Below are 22,074 nucleotides of genomic sequence, written 5' to 3'. Positions count from 1 at the left end.
TGATTTTGATCATTACACTGAATATAAGCATAACCAAACCAGTTCACATGAAGAATATTGATGCAAAATAATATATCTGAACGGCTAGATGTATTTTATTTGCGCAAAATTACAATTAAATGTTGTGAACCACAGTTACAAGGGGGCTGACCCAGGCGTTTCTTCTTGAAATGCCTGGATACCGAGGCTAGATGAAGCCAAACCAAATGTAATGCAAACTCCGACAATTCCAAGTGCTTGTGCAGGGTGGGGAGTCCCCCGTTAAAATGTGATTATTTTGGGGGTCACGGCCTGAAAAGGTTGAGGACCACTGTTCTAAGCAGATGTTTATATTTGGTTTCAATTATGGAAAAAAAAAAAGAGGCAAAGGGGCAGGCAAAGTTGGCAATATATGTCACTAGGAAAGAAAAATATGTATGGAGGGCAGAATAGCTTTTAAGAAATTAGTCAAAGCACAAGTACGTTTTGAGTATAAATACTATGAAAAAATGTAAGACTTGGATGAGTTCAAAAGTATTTGGGACTATGAAGTTATAACTCTTACTGCAAATGAGATGGGAATCAATTGTGTTGATGTGTTGCTCTAGTCTAAATCATTTGTTGTGGTTTGGTTTGAGATTGATTGCTCCGAAGAAGTAATGTAGCAAACCCTTTATGAATAAATGAGTTGTTAAAACGTTTTTTTTTTAAAGTCTCTCTCTCTCCCTCTCCCCCCTCCCTCTTCCTCTCTCTCCAGATGTCACCAGTAATTAAAGTTCAGTTGGTCTCAAGGGAAGGATTTGATTTCCCTCATTCCTGCAGTGTCACTGTACGCACGCACGCACGCACGCACGCACACACACACACACACACAGCTGACAGGAAAATCCCTGAGTGTGTCAAACCATAATTGAGTGCACAGACGATGGCTGACTGTAGTGTATTATTAGAGAGAGAGAGAGAGAGAGAGAGAGAGAGAGAGAGAGAGAGAGAGAGAGATAAAGGTTGGGTGAGAGATAGAGAGAGAGATAAAGGTGGGGTGAGAGAGAAGGGGGGAGAGAGGGAGAGGGCAGAAATAGCTGATCTACAAGCTTACAAGGCACTAAATGATGTGTTGTAAGGTACACGTTGTAAGCTATATTACTATGCCTGTGTGTGTGTGTGTGTGTGTGTGTGTGTGTGTGTGTGTGTGTGTGTGTGTGTGTGTGTGTGTGTGCATGCTAGGGCTGTCAACATTCCTCTGAAATTTCGAAATTTGCTCAAATATTGAATATATTCGATTATTATTAATATTAATATTTTTGATCTGTGTTGTGAAACACAGATCCAATACACAGGTCCCGAAATTGCCCTTAAAGCCAAGTGACCATGAAGCGCTTGAATCACATCGTTTGCAAAGCCGACAGCGCCGTGTCCAATTGAAACTAACGTGCTGTGAGCCTAGCTCCGCCTTCTGTCTAATTTTTATTAGAGTGCTCCTGCTTCTTTTTCCCCCTCTAGTCACTTTTTTAGCAGCCCCTCCTATTTTGGTTTATAGTTGTTTCCAGAGATTAAATGAAGCAGTCGAAGAAGAAACAGCGTTAACACAGCAGGCCCGCAACAATATCTTCTTTGTTGGTGTCAAAACATGAAGATACATGAGGTCAGGTATGTCCGTAATAAACGTCCCCTGAAACACAGACGTGTGTATGTGTGTGTGACTGTGTGTGTGTGTGTGTGTGTGGTGTAAAAAGTTTTACTTAAAGTTGTACCATGTAACTTTTTTTATAAAACAAATCTTAAAATTGTCCTAACTGTTAAATCGCTAAAGTTTTAGAACACCCACTCCGTTATTTTCAGCTTCTGAAGCCTTCTCTTTATATGTTTTCTATGATCCTGGCCGTGGACCGGATTTCGCGCCAAAATGACGTAATCTGCATCATCTGTATATGTTGTGTATACGTTGCCCAATCACATCGCCGATCATGCACACATGGTACACTACCGGCCAATCACAGCGCATCTTGAAGTGGGGTCGCCATATTTGTAGTCGCCCGTGTGTCTCTTTACTCAAAAGGTAATCTCGCCTACCAGGCAGGGTGAAGTAGTCCGTTTCTCGAACGCACAGGAACCAGGGACCCCTCTAAAGATAGCTCTCGGCGTTGTGGAGGCAGACGCGGGGGTGTGAAGGTACGAAAAACGGGCGAAAGACGCGAACGCGACCGCGGTTTGCTATAGGGCTACTGACCACTAGTTGAGCATCTTACACAGTATAGCTTTAAGTAAAAGTATCACTACTACAATGTAGAAATACTCTAACAAGCAAAAGTTTGTGTCCCCCCTTGTTGATGCTGTTTGATTTGTCCTGTTATGTTTAGTGCTGTTTTGTTTTGTTTCACTTGTTTGTTTTGTTTATTTGTTTAGTTTTTGTTTGTTCTACACAGATACTGTACGTATCTGCAACTTGAGGATGTCCTTGAAAACGAGATGGTTCATCTCAATGGTTTATTCCTAATAAAGAATTTCAATATAAAAGTCCGCAATTCAACATATAAAGTAAAAGTACTTCAGTCCAGCCTTCTTCACAATGATAAATGGTCAATGGTCGCCAGCACTTCACGCCCTATTATTTAAAGTTATACTATGTAACGTTTTTTATAAAACATTATCTTAAAATTGTCCTAACTATTAAATCGCTAAAGTTTTAGAACCCCCACTCTGTTAATTTCAGCCCCAAAAGCCTTTTCTTAAAATGTTTTCTACTTAGCCTTGACAGGGGCGGGATTTCCCGGCAAAATGACGTCATCTGCATCATCCGTATACGTTGTGTATACGTTGGCCAATCACATTGCGGATCATACACACATGATACACTACCGGCCAATCACAGCGCAGATCATACACTGCCGGGCTCTTCAGGAAGTACACTGCAGTGTTTACACTGGTCTGGCATGTATAAATACTTACTTGAGTAAAAGTACAAAAAGGTATTGGTATAAAAATGTCCTTAAGCCTTAAAAATGTCATTAACCACTCAATTAGACCACTGCAAGGCTTCTGCAGCGTCTGCTCGCAGTGTCTGCTCTCAGTGCTCGCTAGAATGTGTTTTGTTTTGTAACGTGCACAGTGATTTCTGCGCTGTAGAAATATCCGATTGTCCGTCCGAATCATCTGTTACCTGCAATGAGGAGGAGCAATAAAGATGGTGTGGGGGGGGTAACCAGACTATTAGTAACCACGCTAGCTGTAGAAAGTTTAGAAACCGACCGAGTGTCACTGTCTCGCTTACTTCATTTGTATTTCTATTCTACAGAGGCGCAGAGAGAGAGAGAGAGAGGGAGAGAGAGAGAGAGAGGGAGAGAGAAGGAAAGAGAGAAATCTATCAATAGAGAGAAAGACATATAGATACAGTAGATAGTCCGAATCAGTTGCATTACTAGGCCTAACAATAATTTATAATAACATAAAAACAATTACAATCGTCATAATAATAAAATAATAATAACAATAATAATACCTGGATTCAACACAGATCAATTATTGACAATATGTCAATTCTAGTTTTACAGGGACAATACTAAAAAGTATTTATCAAGTTATGAAAACAGAATATATCTATCTCTCTCTCTAGATAGATAGGTATATATTTGCATTGGATTTAAGCAGCAACTATGCTGTACTCATTCAACAGAACGAGGTGCATGTCACAGAATGCATGTCAAGAGTAGTGTGTCATGCTGAAACCTGCAGGTGACCTGTTCAATGATGTGACCCTAGGAGGTGCTGTTATACACATATGTGTATAACAGCACCTCCTGACCTAGGATGATGTAAGGGTGATGTTATTATCTAGGTCACATTTTTCAATATAACGCTACACTTGCAAATGTCTCTAGTTTCCCTGAGATGGATTTACATTGTCTTAAGCTCTGTTCAGACCAGCGTTGACTGGAGTGAGTGAGAGCTTAATTGAAATGACCTACATTTGTGCATTGAACTGGAATTATATAATTAATTATTTGCCAGCAGACGTGTAGGCCTATTGGATTCCAATTCATCTTAAATGGCTTTTATAGGCTACTGTTATTATTATTATTATTATTAGTAGTAGTAGTAGTAGTATTCCCTTATAGATCGAAATGTGCTCAGATGTGGCTATTTGCTGGTTGTTAATTAATGAATGCATATATAAATATCTATGACCTTTATTTTAATCATGCTCAACCTTTGCGTGCGGGGATGGCATTTGGGTGTCTCTCTCTAGTTTAATTGGCTCGTTGAGTCGTTGGACTCTCAATTTCAGAATCAGAATTATACTTTAATATTAAATAAATACGGTTAATGTAAATGCTAAAACTGAGAAAGTGGACAAATGAATGGTCTTTTCTGTTTTGAGGACAATGGATTAATGTCCGTAGTTTCAAGTAAAACAAAGAATGTCTTTGTTTTACTTGAAACTTATCCTGTTTTTTAAGTAAAAGCTTATCCTGTCCGAATCTGCCATAATAATCACAGGAGTGGTGGGGTAAAGATTACATTACCCCACGTCCTCAGGCAATGTTAGTCCAATGTGAATAGGGCTTTAGTCTGGAAATGCCGTGGAGACAATGATATGATGGTGAGTTCCTTCCTCCATAGCAAGGGAAAGTTCTGCAACAGTTTGTTACTCGTCAGGGAGAAGCTATTAAAGGAGCCTCCAAAATGACTTATTTTCTATTGATTACTCTAGGGCTGCAAACGAACGTTCGGGGATTCGAACGTTCGGGGATTCGAACGTTCGTTCGTTGCGTTGGCAATCGAAGTTCTAAATGAATGGGTTCAGTTTTTTTTTGTTTTTTTTACACGAAAAATAATTATCAGAATGTGATAGGCCTATCAGAATATCACAGTAGTAGAGATATCCAAACCAATAAGAAATAATACGAAATAGGTTACCGGTAAACACTAACAGTTAAAAAGTAGTTTTAAAACACGTACGACTACGTGTTAATGCGGTCACGCATCAACACGTTTTCAATGGATACAAGCGCATTTAACACATTTCCTACACTGTTTTAGCTGGTTAAAGGTACTGTACGTCCGTTGGTTCGATGGTCGCTTGTTCGGTTTTTATTAAAGTAATTAAAAATCGAAGGTTCGATGGTCCGTTCGGAAAATCCCCCCGAAGTTCGAATCCCTAAAACAGGGTTAGATTACAGCCCTAGATTACTCATGCCATGGAGACTGGAGTTCAATAATATTTTTAGTTTTTTTCTCGCATTCCTAAAACAGAAAATGTATTCTAGTAAATTTACCCCCAATGATTCCGGACGGGGACCCAAATGCATTTGGGTCCCCATCCGGAATCATTGGGGGTACATTTATTGTAATCAAATGATTGTCTTAGGGATGCGACAAAAAACTAAAATTATTATTGGTGCGCTGGTGCGCTGGTACAGGGGCTGGTACAGGGGCTGCACCGCGACTCAGCGTGTCACGTATGCCTTGATGTGTTACAAATGTTTGTATATATGTTTTGAATACATGACTGCTGTGTCGTAAGACAAATTTCAGTGTGAACTGACAATAAAGTACTATATCATATCATATCATTATTGAACTCAAGTCTCCTTGGCGTGATTAATAAATAGAACAAAAAAGTCATTTTGGGGGTGAACTACTCCTTTAAGCTAACAGCGTCTCAACGTGTGATGAGAGAGCTATACTTCCAATACTGTGGTGCGTGGCCGAGAGCTATACTTCTAGAGTACAACTGTGCGTGGACGGATTTTATTTGTATTTATTTGTTTAATAATTAATACATTTTCATATTCGAATGTACATATTTTTTTCCATGTTTGAGGAATATTCGATATTCAAATATTAATTTGACAGCCTTAGTGTGTGTGTGTGTGTGTGTGTGTGTGTGTGTGCGTGCGTGCGTGCGTGCGTGTGTGTGTGTGTGTGTTAAGATTCCATCTATTTCTGGATCACAAATTTGTTGTAGTCGTTTGACATGAAACCTGGCGCCGAGAAGGACTCAACTGTCAGCAACACGCACGCACGCAGCATTGCGCGCGTGCACGCATACACACACACACACACACACACACACACACACACACACACACACCCTCTCCAAAGCTCTTCCGGTACTTCAGCAGCTGACTGCACACTGACAACTGACACACACACACACACACACACACACACACACACACACACACACACACACACACACACACACACACACACACACACACACACACACACACACACACACACACACACACACACACGTGTGTGTGGAAAGTTCTTTCCGGTGCGTGACACAGAAGCACAACTAACTATGACCTCTGACCTCTGGTTCTGCCCCCCCCCCCCCATATAATAATTAAAATTACATTATTTAATCATTGGCTGGTTTTGTGATTTCTCTCTAATCTTTTGTTGCCTTTCAACAAAACCCTAGTTGATAAAGATGCCAACATGTTACTGAGTAAACTGGGGAGCAACATGCACGCACGCACACGCGCGCCCACACACACACACACACACACACACACACACACACACACACACACACACACACACACACACACACACACACACACACACACACACACACACACTTGGATAGGACCTTCTAAGAGCATGCTTAACCGCAAGTAATTACTTTATCACTCTGTGCGTGTGTGTGCGTGTGTGCGTGTGTGTGTGTGTGTGTGTGTGTGTGTGTGTGTGTGTGTGTGTGTGTGTGTGTGTGTGTGTGTGTGCATTTCATGGTAAGAGACAGAGTGACGTACGTTCCCGAAGCCCAAATAAATCAGTGATTGGTTGAATCTGGTCACATGGTTGTCCATAGCTTAGGAGAACAAAAAAATCAATGCTGATTGGATGAGGGGTGGACCGCTGAGGCTGATTGGTCATTTGGTCGTAAAGCCTGAGAGAAAGACCAAAGAGAAGAGAAGACATCATGATAGAGGTCTGCTGCTGTGTTTGCTATACACTAGTTTTAGAAGGAAGCACTTGGGTTCCCTACATCAGGGGTTTTCAAAGTGGGTGACGGGGCACCCTGGGGTGCCGCGACGGCAGTCAAGGGGTGCCGCGAGATCATTTGATAATATTTGGAATTTATTTGGACACTTGAAAAATATTTAGTATCATTTTAAACTTTAAGTACAAAGTTATTTTCATTCAGTTCTAACCAAAATTGCCATTATCTCAACGTTTTCCTCATAACATAATCACTAAAATATTGTCACTGTCTGGCCAAAACCTTGTATCTCCAAGTTTCAAATGTATATGTCTTTTGGTAAAGTAAAGCCCTGCTTCATCATACAAGACTGTCACACAAAACGAGTGAAAACAGCCGATCTACAAGCTGTGCTTGTAGATCTGCTTTTTTCACAAGTTTAGTACATTTTAAAGATGGTAAATACAAAACGAATGGTTTTGAACATACAAGGTTTCTACCTGACAGCGACGATATGCTATAAATATAAGGTGCTGGGAGTGAGAATTATAATGTAGGGGTGCCTCGGATTAAAAAGATATTTATGGGGTGCCCTGAGACAAAACAAATTGGGAACCCCTGCCCTACATCCTACCTCCTCACTGAAGCTTCCTAATCCTGTCCTCCGGGCAGGCACCAAGAGAGTGATAGCAAGAGGTGGGAACAGACCTGTACTTCCCGTTTCTGCGTGACGTACAGTAGGTGGATACCTTTTTTAGGAGGCGGAAGTTGGAGTCTATTCATTTACAATGAGAGAGCTAAAGTGAACACAGCTTCTGAACGATTATTTTGCTCCATGGTCACTGAACTAAATATTAGACCCGATCGTCACAAGCCACATAATATTAACTAAATTGTCATATAATACTAAAGTGTCTTTTTTCAGCTACACAAAAAAGGAGAAAATCAACGTTATTATTGCCCTTTAGTCAGGGGATATCTTCAGAAATTGTGTCAAATCCTAGAATAAATTCCTTACCAAAACATTTCTTCACCAATGTGTTTGTAAAGGTGTCTAGTAACCCATCTCACAAACACGGAAATTCAGTTTCCCTAGGAGAATCCTTTACAGCTGATGAAAGTTGGAGTCCCATTAAATTAACACTTATGTTGCAATGATTTTTTCTCTTCAATGTCTCGCGTTGCCATGGTTACCATAGACTTCCATGTAATTGTGCAATTGTGTAAAAAGTGCACGCCCATGCCTAGATGATGCACCACGTGTGTAGATGCTGTTCACAGCTTTCAAACAAAAAAATCCGCTTGGAAATCCGTTCAGGCATTCATGATTTATGGGCCATTATGTTTTCTTCAGATGTAAACAAACATGGCTGCCATGTTTGAAAGAATGGGTTGGTATGGGGGTTAAACATGCAATTTTTTTAACTTTTTTTTCAAAAACGGCCCAAACTCGGGAAACTCGGGGTTGGCACAGCGTTGGTATCAATACAAACTCGGGAAACTCGGGGTTGGCACCAGATGTGTTAACTATACAGGATAAAACACACCAAAATAAATATGCTTTAAGTAGCATGTGAGGGGTCAAACTAGGGGTTTTTAATGATTCTGAATCCATTGCAAGCATTTGTTTTGCACAAAAAACATTCCGTGGGCTAGAAACAGCCCCCATACAATTATTGTTTAGTGATGAGTCATCACTTTTCAAGGTTTTGTGAGAGCCGCCTTGACCCCAAGGAATGTTTTCCATTCAAAACAAATTCTCCTAGGGAAACTGAATTTCAGTCTTTGTGAGATGTGTTACTAGACACCTTTACAAACACATTGGTGAAGAAATGTTGGTCCCATCCTCTTTTACAGTACACTTTAAGACATAATAAGACATAATAAGACAGAATAAAGCCATCATAAGAAAGAATGTGTTGGTAATTAGAGCTAATATGTTTTATTAGACAGAAACAAAGACAGAATAGTAGAACGAGCGAATACATTCTCTGGCACCGGCACCTGCCGCGGAACTGCAGTGGCAGACACTGCCGCACAACCGGCGATAGGACCAGCAGTCCCGCCAGTAGGACCGGCGGCCGCCGAACGGACCGGCAGGTAAGCAGTGGCGGTCGCCGCACGGAACGGTAGGTAGGACGCTGGTAACTGCCGCGGCAGCCACCACCGCACTGACGGGCAGTTTACCTGCCGGTGCGTTCGGCGGCCGCCGGTCCTACTGGCGGGACTGCTGGTCCTATCGCCGGCGATGGAGTGCGACTGCTGGTCGAACTGCCGGTTGTGCGGCAGTGTCTGCCACTGCAGTTCCGCGGCAGGTGCCGGTGCCAGAGAATGTATTCGCTCTTTCTACTATTCTGTCTTTGTTTCTGTCTAATAAAACATATTACCTCTAATTACCAACACATTATTTCTTATTATGGCTTTATTCTGTCTTATTATGTCTTAAAGTGTACTGTAAAAGAGGATGGGACCGAAATGTTTTGGTAAGGAATTTATTCCAGGACTTTTTAAGATATCACCTGACTACTTTATCTGTCCCAGCAACACACTCTCGCGGGATTTATAGCACCAGTAAAGAGGACGCTTGCGAGATTTGCCGTCAGAGCCGGCACCCACTTAGGAGCCTATTTGTAGGCTTTGTGTGCAATGTCGCACTTCTTCATATATAGAAAATCTTTGGCAGGCATAAGAGACTTGACAAGCAGAACACAATGGCCGACCGAAATTCTACTTCCTGTAGGAGCTAGGATGTAGGTGATAGGACAGATCAGAGTATGGACCTGAGACCCAGCCATAGCCAGATGTAGAAGCGGTCAACACCACTCAAAAAGGAATGCTTTAGGACTTGCAAGCTTTCTCCCGGACAACTACCATATACTACTGAACTTAGTGGCTCCAGTCTGCCCTGTCAATCTGACTAATAGCCTGCACGCGCACTCACTCACTCACGCACGCACACACACACAGAATGTCTTTGTAGTCCATTTGATTAAGGGCAGCTAGTTGTCTCAGCCAGGAGAGAATGTTTTCTCCCCTGTCTGTCTGTCTGTCCGTCCGTCTGTCCGTCAGTCCGTGTGTGTGAGTGTGTGTGTGTGTGTGTGTGTGTGTGTGTGTGTGTGCGTGTGTGTGTGTGTGTGTGTGTGTGTGTGTCTGTCCGTCCGTCCGTCCATGTGTTTGTCCAAACTGAGCACACACACACACTCCCTGGATGCCAATTCAGAACATCTGCCCCACATTTTTCACTGGGCCTTGTTCTAGCGCCACCATGAGGCCGATGTTTGCAAAACACATCTTTGGACGCTACGCTTAGAGATTTTATCCAGAAATCATACAAATCGTTAGACAGTATCTCTATCTCGCTAAGGAAAAACCTTTGCCCTGCATTTTTCACATTTGGCTTCTATAGCGCCACCAGAAGGCCAACTTTTGTAAAACACATTCTTTGATATACTCCATCAGATTATCTCCAACAATCACACAAATCACTACACAGTATCTCTATAGTCATGTGATCAAGACCGATCTGTCCGATATAGAGGGTATGCGCATGACATCATCATCATACCCGGAGGTTATGCGGGAACGCCTACTGAGTGGCAAAAGAAATACTCTCTGGCCTTGAAAGCCCATACATCCAAACAGAAAAGTCCTATCTGATTGCATTAAATTACGTTAAACAACGTTAACTTCACTTTGCAACTCGATTTGCCATTCACTTTGTGCATTTCATATTCCATCCTAGTTGGCCAATATTCCCTTCCAAAATGCCTCAAATCATGAACGCAGCTTGAGATTACCTTGACATTTGCCAAACATATTCCCAAATGCCACACTTTTCAGATTGGCCTATTATAGCACCAGGACACCTTACCCATGGCGGAGACCTGTGCCCGGAAGAGCACTGTTCCTAGTTAAAGTTGTTATAATCTGAGTTCCCAGAAGTTCTTTTTTTTTCGCCACTAGGGGGGCGAGAAGAACTTCTGGGAAGAAACTATTATATCTCTGGGCCGGAAGTCAGCCCAGCGCAGAATCTGAGTAGTGCTGCACAAGTATGGGTAACCAGCGACAAAGATGGAGGAGGTTACCGGTGTCTCAAAAAGCCCACATATCGAGGCAAATCCTCCAAGACTAAAGTTGTTATGACACGCAAAAGAAAAGGTAATCAGGCTATTTGTTTGGCTAATATTGCTTTTGACGTCACGCAGTGCCTCTACTGTACTCTACTGTCTGTTGCCCAGAGGGGGCTGAGTTTAGTGTGCATTTAATTTTGAATCTATGCCAGAGAGCTGACTGCAGTGAGAATGTGAATTGTGATAACCAAAAATTTAACTAGCAGTTGCAGCTGTAATATGATAAAGATTCTGCAAAAAATGTATACGTTTTCAACAAACAAGCCTTTTTCTCATTGTAAATCTATATTCTACTATAGATACTAATGGGGACATTTGGTCCAATTAGTAACACACACACACACACACACACACACACACACACACACACACACACACACACACACACACACACACACACACACACAGCTGTCCAGAGAGAAGAAAGGCTTTCAGAATGAGGAAGACAAAAGATTCTAGGAGGAAGGAAACCTCTCTCTCTCTCTCTCTCTCTCTCTCTCTCTCTCTCTCCCTCTCTCTCTCAGAGCTAATCCAGTTAATCTGGCCACTCTGTCTGTCAGCCTCACGTGCGCACACACGCACTCGTGCACACACACACACACACACACACACACACACACACACACACACACACACACACACACACACACACACACACACACACACACACACACACACACACACACACACACACACACACACACAGGTTCCTTGAAAGAACAGGAAATCAAACAGAGGAGATCCAGCAACAAATGAATGAACAGAATAAATCCCGGCCACCAACAGACACAAGGATACGTAGTTTTTAGTCTGTCTTTTGAATGAAATAAAAATAAAATAAAGACAGTTTTAATCACATTTTAGTCATCTGACAGGTTTTGTCAGTAAACAAGCATGGCAGTGAACAACAAAGCAGCAACAAGTGATGTGTTGGGCCCAGCCCCAGCTAAACAGGCTAGTCGCTCAGCTATATGGGAGTATTACAGAGAAGATGTGGAGAAGAAAACGGTGGAGTGTAAACTGTGTAAGACTACCCTTTCTGGAGAAGGCTTCAAGGAAATAATAGTGTTTTTCGAGCCAAACTATACAATCCCGTGTCATGCAACAATTTGGAACTAGAAGACAATCATACTGCAGTATAATACTCTGAGAGACAAAATTACCAATGAGATGGAATAAAAGTCTCTCTCTCACTACCGACTTGTGGACGTCTTGTACTAGGGATCCGTATATTAGTGACCGCTCACTACATTACAGACTCCTGGCAGATAAAATCAAGAGTGCTGCGAACTACCCTCATGCCCGAGAGACACACTGCTGTAAATATTGCCCAAAAGCTGACAAACGATCGGGGAGTGGAACTTGCTTGTGTGTTGCACTGTACATGACAATGCAAGCAGCATGAATCTGGCAATGGAGCTTTGTGAGGAGTTTCCCCAACCACCTTGGGCGCACAGGACACACCCTTCAACTAGCCATAAAAGCGGAGTTAGATTTACCTGCGATTGTGAAGACCACAACAGCTGCTAGACATTGTGCTTTGAAGAAATGTCAGCAAAACCTGGGTATGAAAATCCACAAGCTCCAAAACAATTGCGTGACCCGCTGGAATTCCAAATTCACCATGATAGAACGTCTGTATGAGCAGTGCATCCCGGTGCACTGCTCAACGACAAGGAGACAACGAAGCCATCCCAGAAAAAGGACCTCTCCCTTAAAAACAGCCAGTGGGATTTAATGGAGCAGCTGATCCCTGTCGTTTATCTATCCTGTCCTACTGAACCTGGTTGACAACAGGCTGAGAGCCAGAGAGTCTAATTTGGTGGTTACCCGCAAGTTCAAGGACAACGTGAGGACAGAGCTCACAACACGCTTCAAGTTGGAGACTGATGGTTTGGCTGAATCCGTCCCTATCACGGCATGCATGCTGGATCCCAGCTTCAAGCAGCTAAACTGCCTCCCAGAAAGTTCCAGAGCGGAGGCCTGGGCACACTTGACACAGCTGGCATCGGCAGAGGACGGTGGCGATGAACAACCTGGAGCTACAGATGATAACCATCCCAACTACTAATCCCAACTACTAATTGAAGCCGAGGCCCGAATTGCATGACAGGGGTCTCAAAGCACATCATGGTTGGTTCTACAGACTCCAACTTTCGCACACGGATAGCTCAGATCTTTGCCTACGTTCTTATCTATTTCCCCTGACATTTCTGTACTTGCATGATGTACAGTTGTACAAAACCTATTTTTTTTCTTCAGTAGAACCGCCAATATGCCCATAAAAGGGGACAAGGACTGAGAGATACAGAGATCTCCATATATGGACACACATCCGTTTTAAATCACACTGACATCACACACATTTTCAAATGTGACTATTGATGACATCAGTTATCACCATATATGGGCATAAAGGTCATTGTATGATGTCAGACGTCATAGACGTTTCACATAAATGGCCGTTTATGATTGAATGTGCTATCATATGAACATCGCAAGCACAATCTTAGGTTTTACTGCTGTCTATCCATGGGACCACGCAGAAAAACATCACTGGGCATTAGGACAACATCAATGACGAAGCCTCCCTGGCTAGGCTCATCAAAGAGAGCAACAACATGGGGGCGTCCGGTGGCCTACTGGTCAAGGCGCATACCACATAGGCGTCGCCGGTTCGATTCCCAATCCTGACGACCTTTGCAGCATGTCACTCCCCATCTCTCTCTCTCCCCATTTCCTGTCAGTTTACTGTGCTATCAATAAAAAGGCATAAAAGCCCCAAATAATACATAAAAAAAAGAGAGCAACAACATTATGCTTGGCTGACTTCCCTAAAGAGAGTCTACCTTTCAGCCGACTTCAGGAGGACGAACACAAGGATTATGTGCCTGTGGAATTCCTCAATTCACTGACACCCTCTAGAATCCCTGATCATAACCTCAAGTTGAAAGTAGGCACACTAGTCATGCTGCTAAGAAATCTGCAAGCAGGTCCCGACCACACTCTCACGAATGGCACCAGAATGATGGTCAACTATTCTAATTATAGCCGATCTCAAGCTCACAACGTGGTGCAAAGCGCGCCGCGTTGTGAGCTTGTAGATCGGCTATAATTAGAATAGTTGAATAGTTAGAAAAACAACGCCATTAATGTGTCTTAATTTTCACCATAGATGATGATGATGATGTCACCTCAGACATCGAGGACAGCGTTGGAACGGAGTCGGTGACTCCCCGTGGAGAAACCGCTAGACTGGAGAGTGACTGTTTGGACCTAATTACGAAAGCACCGAGCCACAACTGCTGCAGAGGAACTGCGGGATTGCACACAATTAACCCAAATAGCTACAATGGAAAACCCCTTGGCGTTGTGGGCAAAAAATGAGGAGCATTTCCCCCGTCTTGCCAAGCTTTCCAAAAGCTACCTGGCTATTCCAGCCACCAGCACTCCAAGTGAACGTGTCTTTTCCCTGGCCTGGAACACGGTCACCCGACAGCGGTCAAGTTTACATCCTGCCCACGTAGACAAACTGGTATTTCTTAACGCGAACCAAAGAAAAGGGAAGGTGAACATAATAAATGAGGAGGACTATGAGTCTGACACTGAAGGGATGTTTTTGCCATCGCCTGAAAGGACGGGCCCGTACACAGGCTTCAGACTGAACCTTCAATATAAAAAGCCATTGTAGGCTTGCCGAACAGACAACACGGCACACCCCCTAAACATTATCTCATTGGATCTGCACGATTCACACAAATGACCTATTAGAAAAAGAAAAAAACAACAACAACATTGGCACATATTATCATCAGACTCGGCTGTATCGGCAGATCTGAAAGAACCACCTATAGAAGAGGACAGAGGTCACTCAATGTCATAAAATGGTCAGAGCAGAGGTAACCATTTTTCCCCATCCCCATACAGGGAGAAAATACTCCATCAATGATGTCATCACATGTACCACTACCCATGTCATGTTAGATTAAATGCCCATGCGGGTTGAACTATGTGGGTGAAACATCTGATCAGTCTTCTAAACAATAAACAAGATAATACTCTGATAGGATAGCAGGTAAACATATGTCTAAAAGACATAGGCATAGGCTACTACCTTTAGGTAACAGTCTGTACATTTGAAACTATAGGATGGAAGGCAAACAATGAATGAACCTAGCTAGAATCTGTCTAAACAATCACCATCATGCAGATATACATACGGTACAGTAGGTATCTTCTATAGCTGCAACAGCCTCATTAACAGTGATGGGCAAGCTACTTGGAAAATGTAGTTAGCTAAGCTACAAGTTACTCTCGACTCACCAAACAAATAGGCAGGCAAAACACCAACAACTGTTTACACCAGTTTGTAGTTAAAGGAAGTTGTCCTTTAACTACACTGCATCGCCAGAGAAATGTAGCAAATTACATTTGCTAAATAAATGCAAACTAAAATACATGATGCAAACTAAAATACATGATGCAAACTAAAATACATGATGCAAACTAAAATACATGATGCAAACTAAAATACATGATGCAAACTAAACTAAAAGACATGACGCAAACTAAAAGACGTGTCCCTTATGGCAGTGGTTCTCAACCTGGGGGTCCCGATCCACAGGTTGAGAACCACTGCCATAAGGGATATGGTCCCCAGATGATTGTTTTCTCACTCAAAGTGTATGGCGGTATCTGCACATTTATAAAGAGACAATTTAAGGACTTTTTAATACCTCTAAAATGACAAATTAAACATTGGCAAATTGTCAAATATTAGAGGCAGAAATTGTGAAAATAGTCGATCTACATGCTCACAACGCCTCGAGAACGAGGCGTTGTGAGCATGTAGATCTGCTATTTTCACAATAGAACTGAATATAAAATGTAATGCCTGAGAGAGAGAGAGAGAGAGAGAGAGAGAGAGAGAGAGAGAGAGAGAGAGAGAGAGAGAGAGAGAGAGAGAGTTTGTCCTGAGACTGACCTCCAAACTCCGCTAACCAAATAATCAAAATGCAACAAGAAAACTATATCACATATTGGAAAAATACAACAAAAACCCAAAGCAAATTAGAATGCTATTGGGCCCTAAACGGAGAATACACAGTTGTAGAATACCTGTGCACTGTTACTGATCCAAAACTGACTCAGTGAGCACCACCTGGCCATAGAAACAGGCAGACACAAAAAGACCTGGCCGCCTAGAGAAGACAGACTGTGTTCACTCTGTTCTCAAGGAGAGGTAGAGAGAGTGCTACACTTCTTGTTACAGACAGTGTGACACATAAAGACATTAGAGCATCATTCTTCCCTAAAATTAAAGAACATTTTAAATCATCAACTCTTTATTGACAGACACAATGTCCAATAGGAAGACAATACAAAAACCACAACATTTAAAAACATCAAATCACACACAATAAATAAAGCAATCAAAACACTAAAATAAGTCACTATACCAGTGTTTCCAAATGCAAGAGTGGTATTTCACATTACTGAAATTTGGTTTAGTCAACAAATAAACGTATAGAATTTGATTCCACCATTAATAAGTTGTCACTTCAATATGTTCTGCATGGGAGAACAGTCTAAATGCATCTTTCTGGCTGCACAATATGTGCGGAGTTGTCATCAACTGAGGGACAGCCGGTGGACAGAAGAACCAAGTACATCTGGATATAAATAATATAACTTATATTTGTAGCATTGTTTGGTATTTACTGGTTTTCATTATTATTTTCATTGGTGTTGTGATGTTTATTGTTCCGTTGTGTCCCTGTACATGCAATGTTATGATTTTTTTTATGTTATATGTATGCTTTGACAATGTAAAGACATATTTTATCCTGCCAATAAAGCTTTTGAAATTGAATAGAGAGAGAGAGAGAGAGAGAGAGAGAGAGAGAGAGAGAGAGAGAGAGAGAGAGAGAGAGAGCTGGAGTCAGGGTGTGTCCTCTATTAATGCTGCATGCAGTGTGTGTGTGTGTGTGTGTGTGTGTGTGTGTGTGTGTGTGTGTGTGTATGTGTGTGTCAGTAGTAGTAGTAGTGAATCTAGGCTACTAGGCAAGCCATCAACTTTTTTCCCTTAGGTATCAACAAAAGACCATATTCTCACATGCACGCGCGCAAACACACACACACACACACACACACACACACACACACACACACACACACACACACACACACACACACACAGTTTTGAACTAGATAACATGGTTTCTGGCAAAGGCAAGAGCCACATTTCTTTCATTCATTTAACACACACCTTATCTACTGTGTGTGTGTGTGTGTGTGCGTGCGTGTGCGTGTGTGTGTGTGTGTGTGTGTGTGTGTGTGTGTGTGTGTGTGTGTGTGTGTGTGTGTGTGTGTGTGTGTGTGTGTGTAATAACAACAACAACAGAACAGCCATCAGCTGGCAGCATGCAGTCAATCACCTCCAAACCAAAACATCCATTCAATCATCCTCATCATCATAACGGTACAGCAGCCTGCTAGCGGCGCCAGCCGACCAGACAGCTGCACACGCACAAAGCGGGCTGTTGGTCGGCTAGCGACGCCAGAGAGCTAACAGTAGAACAACAATAGCGGTGTGTTGTTGTAAAGGCTGAACTAAAACCTCTCGTCTTCGTCGGCTAGCGACGCCAGAGGCTAATAACATAACAGAGGGGTGTGTGTGTGTGTGTGTGTGTGTGTGTGTGTGTGTGTGTGTGTGTGTGTGTGTGTGTGTGTGTGTGTGTGTGTGTGTGTGTGTGTGTGTGTGTGTGTACCTGCTGTGTAGAACGCTGTGGTGTCCACATCGTCGGGTTGTTGCTGCTCGGCTAGCGGCGCCTCGGCGGCCACCCGGCCAGCCGAGGATACATTCATGTTGCTCCTCCTCCAGCAATAAGCAGCAAAATAATAATGATTATGATTATTATGGTTATTATGATTGTTATTATGGAAATATTAATGAATCCAAGGGAAGGAATGGAGGAGAAAGGAGGAGGATCCCCTCTCTCTCTCTCTCTCTCTCTCTCTCTCTCTCTCTCTCTCTCTCTCTCTCTCTCTCTCTCTCTTTTTGGTCGTGTGTGTCAGTGTGTGTGTGTCTCCTACCTTCACGGTGTGTAGTGTTGTTGTGTAGTTTCTTGTTTCTACATTGTGTCTATGTTTCGTGTTTCCTTTTCTTTCTTTATTTTCTGTTTTCTCGCTCCAACAAACCGTTGGCTGCTTTCTGCCTATTGTTCCTCTCTCTCTGGGTGCACACTCTTGCTCTCTCTACCCTCTCTCTCTGTGTGTTCTGCCGCTACCTCTCTCTACCTTCTCTCTCTCTCTGTTCTGTCTCTACCTCTCTCTCTCTCTCTCTCTCTCTACACTTTGAATTAATGTCAAAGCAAAAGTAGAACAAATCAATCTAAACAAAACCATGTGTGTACGAAATAATATTGGATAAATAGGAATAAAATAAAGTGTAAACTGAGCCATAATATGTTACATTGCAACTTTGAGGATAAAAATCATGCATTTTCTGTCAGAAATCGTACCAAGTAAAGGGGATGTCCTATAGATGTCCTAGCCTATGGAAGCGAATAGCCGACATAAATCAAATGAAATGGCAAATTCGAATATTAAATTGAAATGAAATAAATGCTTTTTAATCTTTTGGAAATTAACGTGTTTTTTTAGACAAAAATAAATGTAAAATGCAATAGCATTTACATTTTATGATGTGCTCATTCTATGACAAATTTAAAATGATAAATAAAAGATTCAAGATTTCAAAAGAATACCCCGCTAATTAGTGGACAATATTAAAATGAAAATGCAATTTTGAAAATGAAAATTAAACTAGAAGCAGTGCTCTTCCGAGCACAGGTCTCCACCAGGCCGTGCGTCCTGGTGGTGCTACTGTATTATAGGCCAATGTAAAAAGGGTGGCATGTGTTCTTCACCTTAGATCTTTCATGGCAATCGGACGCTGCATGCATGATTTGAAGCATTGTTCCAAAAATATGTTTTGCTAAAGTCTACCTGCTGGTGGCGCTATAACAAGCCAATGTGAAAAAGGTAGCATTTGTTCCTTGACCTAGTGGGAATATGTGTGGCAAATTTCACGGTAATCGCAAGCATGGTTGATGATTTGAGGCATTTTGTTCAAAACCGGAGCAATCCTGCAAACTTTGGAAGCTAATATTAGCCAATCAGGATGGAATATGAAATATCAGACGGATCGTACTTGATCACATGACTATAGAGATACTGTGTACCGATTTGCGTGATTTTTGGATAAAATCTCAAGGAGTAATATCCAAAAATGCGTTTTACATAAGTCGGCCCAAAGGTGGCGCTATAAAAGGCTGATGTGAAAAATGCAGGGCAAAGGTTTATCCTTAGCCTCTAGGGAGTGCGCTTACAAAGTTTGAAACTGATCGGTGGAGTTATAGGTAAAACCACAAATCGGCCTGTTATAGCGCCACCATGAGGCTGATTTAAAAAAAATTAAATGGCATTTCTTCCTCGGCCTAGTGGGAATGTGTGTGTGCGATTTCATGATAATTGCACTTTGCGTTTGTGATTTGAGGCATTTTGTTCAAAACGGCTCAATCCTACAAACTTTGGAAGCCAATTTTAGCCAATCCGGATGGAATATGCAAATTCGGATAGATCCGTGTCGATCACATGACTGTCGAGATACTGCCTACAGATTTGTAGGATTTTTGGACAAAATCTGTAAGAGTAGTGCACAGAAATGTGTTTTGCGAACATCGTCCACTAGGTGGCGCTAGAAAAGGCCCATTTGAAAAATTTAGGGCAGAGGTTCTAGATTGGCATCCAGGGAATGTGTGTGCTCACTTTGGCAGCGACCGGGCCAACGGCGACTGAGATTAGGTGCTCACAAACTGCGAGGACGCACGGACGGACGGACGGACGGACGGACGGACGCACGCACGCACGCACGCACGGACGGACGAAGGGGAAAACATACTCTCCCGCAAGCCTTCGGCTGGTGGAGACAATAAGGGAAATGCTTACGTCGCGTCGCAGATGCAACCGTTGTGAGCTTGTAGATCACACTCGGCTGTGGCGCCGGAAGCTCCGTGCAACTTCTGCGCAATGCACGATGGGATGTTGGAAAGTTGTGGATAATTCAATAGCATTGACATTTCATCTCCAGGTGTGCTCATTCTATGACTGATTGAAAAAGAAAACCACATTGCTTCTTCATTTTCAAATCCTCTCTGGGCTTTCCTATCCATAAGTTTAGCTAATTCCATTACCAGTCCCATCTCCATGATATTTAGTTCTAATTCCATCACCAGTTCCATCCGCATGATTTGTAGATCTAATTCTATGAGTCCCATCCCCATGATTTGTATAGGCTATGCAAATACATGACCAATATAGGTGGCCCCCTGAAAACACTGAAAAAATACAGATGACATTTCCTTCATAAATACAGGGGGAAATAGATATACTTTTCACCCCTTAAAGACAGAGTTTCAGTTGCTTTTCATACACGCCCCTTTCGACCCATTGTAACTTCAAACCACTTCACACTTTGGAAACAAATGCCTATATATTTAACATTGAGATGGCAACATTGTTTACCATTCCACTGGACCTGTATCCGTCTATGGATTACATTACAGGAGGGTAGCACAACCCCGAAGGGGCTTTTTCCTGTTTCCTGAGTTATTGGTGTCCAAGTTGTCTAAGCTATCTATCTCAGCTACCTCTCTCTCTCTCTCTCTCTCTCTCTCTCTCTCTCTCTCTCTCTCTCTCTCTCTCTCTCTCTCTCTCTCTCTCTCTCTCTCTCTCTCTCTCTCCCCCCCACTGCACACATGTTCATGTTGCTGGAAACACTGCTGTTTCGAAAGGGATGGTGTTTTTTACTGGTGTTTCAGTCCGAGTGTGGGGAAAGGGTGCGTTCGGAAATGCGCACCGGACTGCGCGGGCGTTTATCGTGGGCTTGCCCAGGCCTTACGGCCTGGGCATAAATATAACGATTGCATTCACCACGGCTTCGTAACTCGCGCGGCGCTCCGCCGGCCGCGCGGCCCTGGCCCGCTCTTCGCGGCCACTCGCGCCTGCGGCGCTCGGGGGCGAAGAGCAGGACCAAGGTCCGCTGGCCTTCGCGCCGCTTGCAATGTCGTGGACAATAAAACGAGCGCACCCTTTCATACACTCTGACTGAATCACCAGTAAAAAACACTCTCTCGTTTCGAAACAGTTCTGTGTCTTCAATGGCTACGATCAGCTGAGCGCCCTGCAGGGCACGAAGTCTAGATGTGAGCGGCCGCGTACGCGAATTTCTAGTTATTCTAATGTAAAATGTATTCAGTAACAGTTACACACCTCCTCCACCAGATGGCGGAAGGCAACCGTGCTTGGATTCTTTGGGTTCTTCCCGATTCTTTGCTGCGTTGCACGTCGTTGATCCGGAAGTAGTAAACGCGTGTTGTTTATTGTCTGTAGCAAACATAACTCTAGCAACTCTATGGTCTGTAGCCGTTGAGCGTAATGATGGAGTTGTTTCTTACCATTACACATTCTATAAAGTATATTTCAGTAGGAACAGAGAGCTGAAGTATATTGCAGTAGGAACAGAGAGCTTTAAACTCGGTACATTACAGTTAGTGAAAATGTCTCATAAAGGAGGTAAAACGAGTCAAATGGAGTCTGTACGGCTGTCGATAAATGAACACATGACGTCGGTGGGAGAAGAGATATTGTGTGTTTTGGAGAAACAGCATTGTGGTGCTGATGTATGTAGTGTGAAGCTTCATGTCAGAGTGTTTGTGTTGGAGCGTCTCAGTGCAGCGGCATTGTTCATGTGCAACCTCTTCCAGAGAGAGATGAAACTACACAGAGCAGGTTGGTTCGTGAATCGTGCTTCATGTCCAAACACGTGTTTTTGCATTATGTTCAACCACAACCAACCAGGTGTACTACACTGAGTATGGTGCTGATGTAGCCCTAGAATGAATGTGATATTATACATGTATTCCACATACAGCAATAGATCACTCCTATGCCCGTAGCTAAACTGAT

The 22,074-nt window shown here is 42.7% G+C and overlaps 1 protein-coding gene across 1 annotated transcript in view; it reads right to left on the bottom strand.

Annotated features, from left to right (window-relative positions):
• The window catches only part of kalrna (kalirin RhoGEF kinase a), a gene marked incomplete at both ends in the record, with an annotated part of 160,617 nt that extends 142,707 nt beyond the window's left edge, over positions 1-17,910 (bottom strand). Inside the window, one exon of the mRNA XM_080752719.1 lies at positions 17,814-17,910. Coding sequence (XP_080608845.1) covers positions 17,814-17,910 — 97 coding nt within the window. The remainder of the gene's footprint in view (positions 1-17,813) is intronic.
• Between the last annotated feature and the right edge of the window lie 4,164 nt (positions 17,911-22,074).

This window comes from Nannobrachium achirus (assembly GCF_963921795.1).
Source record: "Nannobrachium achirus genome assembly, chromosome: 22".
Lineage (NCBI taxonomy): Eukaryota > Metazoa > Chordata > Actinopteri > Myctophiformes > Myctophidae > Nannobrachium > Nannobrachium achirus.
This window is presented reverse-complemented; position numbering and strand designations above follow the sequence as displayed.